At 39.1% G+C, this 6,000-nt stretch overlaps 1 protein-coding gene across 1 annotated transcript in view; it reads right to left on the bottom strand.

Moving 5' to 3' along the window:
* Window positions 1-552: 552 nt before the first annotated feature.
* ZNF704 (zinc finger protein 704) overlaps window positions 553-6,000 on the bottom strand; it is a 94,871-nt gene continuing 89,423 nt past the window's right edge. Inside the window, exons 8-9 of the mRNA XM_075141598.1 lie at window positions 4,449-4,543; window positions 553-2,677 (exon numbers count right to left, since the gene is read on the bottom strand). Of these exons, the coding sequence (XP_074997699.1) occupies window positions 2,566-2,677; window positions 4,449-4,543 (207 nt within the window). The 3' untranslated portion in view covers window positions 553-2,565. The remainder of the gene's footprint in view (window positions 2,678-4,448; window positions 4,544-6,000) is intronic.

Genomic DNA, 6,000 nt, shown 5'->3' with positions numbered 1-6,000 from the left:
AAAAGGGAAAATATAAAAGGAGGGGAACAACAAATACATAGGCAAATACTGTCAGTCTAGCAATAGTCAAATTAATTATCTAACGCTATATAATTAGTCTTGGAGTGTTTGTAAAAATGGGGGGGGGCAAATTGGCAGAAGTATCTTGGAAAAGACCCAAATTTTCTAAGTTCTACCAAAGTAAATACACCAACAGCAAGCTCACTGTTTTAAGATGAAATGACTACAAATTACTATGAGGTATTTTACTAAGGAAATTGAAAAAAATACAACATCCAAACAAAACCCATGACCCATATTTTACTAAGAGGAAAGACGATAAAACAGTGGCTATGTGTATCCATTGTCCTTTAGTGTCTTGTTTTATATTCATAAAGAAAACAATCTTTCTCCTCCCTGTTGATCCCCGATTATATATATATATAAAACACTATATAATATATTGTTATATATATTTTTTATATATATATATAAATACTCATGCACACACATATGTGTATGTATTTCAGGATCTTACTAGATTTCAGAGTCTATTTTCCTTTTTTTCTTTTTAAATGACTTAGAGAACACAACTGGGCAAAAAATCAAGTAATTGCGTGCATGCAAGCATATCTTGCCACTTGTGCATGTAAATTACACAATTTGTAAATAACTGCAGAAATAGCATGCTCAAATTAGGCATCTGATTGCCCAATTAACTTGTTCAAAGAAAATCGGATGATAACCTTCAGTAGCTCCTATTATAAATTTTACTTCTCAGTACTACTTTACTGAATTTATAGCGTATATTCTTAACATCTGCACTGTTGTTTTGTGCTTTTACATAGGCATAAGCAGCAATGCACGCTTAATAAAGCTTTGAAGAGAACTTTGGACCAGATTTCAGAAGGCTGTTTAGATGCTTAGAGTCCCCTTTTTTTTTCAGTGAGAATGAGCCAGCTTAGACAATAAAAAAAAAAAAGACAAGAAAAAGATCTGGTCTAATTTCAAACGATGTGAAAAAAAAAAAATCCAGGAACTTGTGGGCCTCCATGCCTTTACTAATAGGCAAAGTTTTGCTTCTGTGTTTTTGTTTGATTTTTTTTAAGGTGTCTTGTTTTGTTTAACAGGCAAGTATTGTTTAACTGTATACATTCATATCCTAGTAAATCCTTATTTTATTTTTGCATTGAAATAATAGTTAATTAATCGTAATTCAATACAAGTTGAGACAGAACACCAGCTTTCCGCATTGCGGTGTATTTTCCAATGGCCAAAGAAACTAAAGTACCCAAATCTATCCAAGTACTGCAAGTAGAGAAACTTGTTAATTCGTGTATCAAAATGAGTTAAGAAATGCACTTTTACCAAAACTATGTTGCTCCTTTGCTGTTGTACTTCTTTTTCTGAGATGATGTTGTGGAAAGGGGGTATTTTCTTTTCTCTACCAATTTTTTTCATCAAATAAATCTTAGCAACTTTAATGGGGGCGGTAGGAAAGCCGAGCAAACCATTATCTTAACAACAATCTCTCAAATAAGAGAAAAGGAAGCAAGAGCAGAACTGCTGAGCTGGATCGTGTCCCTGAATAGGTATTACATATAATCCTAGTGGCTGCATTTACTAGTTCTTTATAGGCCTCCTGCAGCAACAGACGTGCTGGTCCAACTGTTCATCCTCCCTCAGAAGTGGGAGAGCGGTAAGAAAAGCTACTGGACCCCCTTTACATTCTTATGGGTTTCAAACAAGCATCACTGGATATCTTCCCTCAACTTCTTGTTGTGACTATATCTGCTGGTGACTTTCCATTGCTGCTTTTCTTCTTTACAGGATCAAAATCCAATTTGCTACTTAAATTACTTTGTTCCACTCCACTGGTCTGTGCCTGGTTTAAAAATCTTCCAGGAGTACTGCTTGTCCTTCTTGCAAATTCAGACTTTGCTTTTCTCCTATAAAAAAACCAAACAAAAATCCCAACTCCTCCCCACATCCCCTTTCCAAAAATATAATCAAATCATGATCATTCATATCAGGAGAATTATTTAGCAGTCTCCAGTCTTAGTACAGCTTTTGTTGAGTAAACTGTAGCTTATACAACTCTGAAGTGTTTATTAGAAAGCTTTCAAAAAGAGATCTTCATTTCAGGAAAAGAAAAATTGTTCAGTTTAGCAAATACAGACGTTCACAGCACAGAGACTGAAATGGTTAAAAATGATCCTAAGGAGCAAGTAGCTCACAGAGTTAGCAAAAAAAATTAACTTTTTCCTTTCTTTACAGAAAAACACTAATAGCTGCTCTGGTTTCCATACTTAGTAAGACAGAATTTTGTTGTATGTTCTTGGTTTTGCTTTTTTTTTTTCTCTATTGCTCCACACGGGTTTTGATTAGTGCTTCTCCTTGGCTACAAGTGCTTCACTTTGAAATACAAAGCTCTTTTTAAAAAAAAAAACACTCAAAAAACCAACAAAAAAAACCCTCAACACCACATCACTGGAGGGAAAATGGGAAGTGATACAGTGCAGCTGCAGCAATCTGGTTCTGCTGTTGTCCTCCCCCATCCCCAAATCCTCTGCATAATATCAATCTTTAGTCGATGAACCTTTGGCAGGCCTTCTTCCATCGGCAGGCAGTACACCACATATCTCTGTTCTCCATCCCATAGACCTTCCGACACTTTTTCCCCTCCCCTCTAGGCTTCCTGTCAGAGAGAAAGGGAAGCTTGTTAACGAGATGCTTTCATAGCTTTGCTCTATCACCCTAAGATCAGGACAACAATCTAAATGAAGTTCAGCAGGCAGAGAACCCACAGCGTTTCAAAGGGATTTGGGTTGGTTTCGAGTCAACCGGGAGCTGACGAAGCAGACGGACATAGGGCCGTGACTCACAGCTCCAAGGGACCAGTCCTTCTCCTCATCTGCAGCAGCTGCTGAGCCTGCTCCTCTGCTCCAGGGCTGATCCCAGGAAGGTACAGCCCTGACTTTAGCCAGCGACTAAACCCTGTCTAGATAAACGGTACTTTAGCCACGTACTGGATAGTCATAGCTATTCTACAATTCAGTCCAGGTCACGTCAGGCAGAAGTCCTCTTTGCTTCAGAGCTGCGGTACAAATATTTTGCATAGCTCTGAGCAGCAGACCTTGACTACCAGCAAGTAGCAGCTATGCAAAAGAGGGGAAAAGCTACCAGCTCCTAAGCTTGCCAGTCCTTCCTGCATGGTCTGCTCTGAGCTCATTGACTGAAAAAACAACAAAGTGATTGAAAATAAGTTTTAACCCTTGCCCTCAGCTGCAACACATTCACATGTGCTCCTTCTGTGTGTCCCCAAAGTCAGCAAGGCAGGCAGTATCTGCTTTTAAAGCTGTAACGATTGTCATGTTTTCCACCTTACAACCACACTCAAAAGTTCACAAGCTTAGAAAATGATGAAAGTAACTGTTAAAATGGAACCTTTTTTTATTCAACATACAGAAAGCCAGCAAACCTGAGGAGCAATGCTACAAGAAGTAACCCAATGCTCACTATAGCAGTGCCATCTGTCCTGGCGTCTTTAAATCAAGTAACTGTACACACAGAATTGTTTAATACCTGTATTACATGCTGCATGGCACACATGGGAATTGCCTGGTGATTCCTCTCTTGCATACCTATATGTTTTTTGATTACTGAACATTCCTAATAGGCACAATCCATGAATTGGGAAGATCCTAAGTTTGTTTTGTAGCATATGCAATGATCTGAGAGTCATGAAGAAAATGAAGAGCATGAAATCTTCCTTTTGTCTCATTTTAGGGTACAGTCACCTTTAGGATTGTGAGAAATTAAGAGTTTCTTTACTGAATTTACAAATTCAGTGTCACAGTTTGATTTTTTTAACATAACTTTTTGAACACTGTTAAAGCAGATTCTGGTCAAACATCAGTCAGCTTTAATGGAACTGAATGTAGCTTATGTCTAGGAGGACAAGGCATTAAAAGCTTGGCTTTTGATCTAATTTATTGTAAGATACGGTTTCTTGTAATTCAATTAAAGCCAAATACCATACTGACTGAATGGTGATGAACACACAAGATAGCCCAGCCTTTCAGGGAAAAAAGCAAAGCCACATAATGAAGTTCAGGATGCTTCAGCTGGAGCAGTGAATCCGGGCAGCGTTGTTTTACAGGGCAATTTAGATCTGCATCTGAACTCCAGACATGCCTGGCGTAAGGCCTGCAGTTTTGCTTCACAGTCTGCCTTTTTCATTTCGCAACAACTCACTGTTCCCCCGAACTTTACCTTTGATGGTAATGAAAAGCAAAATAGGTCCAGTATGCTTACTCTGAAGCGTTCTAGTAAGAAACTGCCTGACAACTGCAATCACGGTTGGTGGTGTGGTTTTTCTGTTTCTTTGACCACTGACATCTTATTTACTAAATACCCTCCAGGTTCTGAGGCTGCTGGTCTGTCAGCAGGAGCTAATGGTCCCATACCTCAAGCCAAATGCTACTCTAGGCGGTGATGAAAGAACTGTGTGGGACTGTTTCTGCTCTCCACTCCCTGCAGGACGATTATGAGTTGGTGAGACCTGTCAATACAGACAAAAAAACTGCTTATGAAGAACATACACATATGAATGCGGTATAAACATTTCTTCCAGAAAATGCAACTCATGATGCATGGTGGCAAGGACACCCAGGAAAAGTTATTATATAACATACAAACATAAGTAAGTTGTAGGTCTATTTAGAAAGATGTCCACTGAGCATGAGGTATGCTATATTAGCTTCATTTTGTTTCCCCGTACTTTCAGTCATCCAAACAGAGCAAACCAGAATACAGATCAGCATCATTTCAGGTTTTGGCAAATACAGAAAATGCATTCATTCTTATTTAAGAACTCTGAATAGCTCTTATGAAAACTTTCCCCAATATAAGCAGAGAAAATAACTGGAAAAATAAACTCCAGCCTGTGCTGAGATCAATACCAATAACCCCCTATGAAATAAAGGGATTTCACGTGTTGCTCTCGTCTGTGACTCGGCACTCTTTGGGGAGAGACAGCCTTGGAGAAGGGGGTTTGCTGCAGGGCAGTTACGATGCAGCCCTCAAGATTTTAATGGGAGTGCAAGGTAGCCCTTCTGATTAAGACTGCTAACAAGATGTACTGGATTATTTCCTTTATTCTACACTGTAAACCTTCTCAGCAGGTGTCCTTCTTTGTGAATGCTCCCGAGTGAGGGGTGTAGTTTGGTCTTCTGAGACTTTCCAAATAAGCCTCCTACATGAGCCTGGGGGTTGGCAACATTATTCGAGTAATCACACATGGCATAAAGCTTGGTCTTAAATAATTCCTGAACTATTTACTGCTAGGGTCTTATTTTGCTCCTGGGTGAAGGCCACAACCACTTTACATCTAAAACACCAGAAAAAATTTACAAATGCTCATTTTTTGTTATGTACAGAACATAGCAAGCTTCATTTGGACATCTGGTGCACGGAGTCACTGCCTCCTGCAGCCAGAACTGCAGATATAGCTATGTATCATTGTTATGTACATTGCTATGATTTTTCACTCCTGCCCTTTTGAAGTCTTATAACTGGAAGAATGGGAACTGACCTGGCTTGAAGAGATGAATCTGCTTTGTTTTTTGATATAAAGTCTATTTTATAGCTACTCCACAGTAGCAAAAAACTAACCAATACTTGTAATGGAGTGCTACACTCTTTCAACTTTTACTCTTGGCTGGTAACTACCGTAATTTCTGATTTAACTGCATGTGCAGCTCACGCTCTGAACAGGTTTACACCGTTACTGATATAATATTTCATATATCCAAAACGTGGAAGAAATTTCCTCTCTCTGTGCCTGTTTACCTGAACTCATGTTTTATACATCCGGAGACCACACCAGTTCTTTGTGTTCTATCAGTCCGCAATACTGAGGGCAGCTTGCAGTCTCCATGTCCTACATCCTTTGCAGTCTTTGCTTTCAAAGTCAGTGCTCTCCTGAGATGCCAGGGATTATCCAAATTCCCTTTTTCC

This window comes from Calonectris borealis, chromosome 2, assembly GCF_964195595.1.
Source record: "Calonectris borealis chromosome 2, bCalBor7.hap1.2, whole genome shotgun sequence".
Taxonomy (NCBI): Eukaryota; Metazoa; Chordata; class Aves; order Procellariiformes; family Procellariidae; genus Calonectris; species Calonectris borealis.
This window is presented reverse-complemented; position numbering and strand designations above follow the sequence as displayed.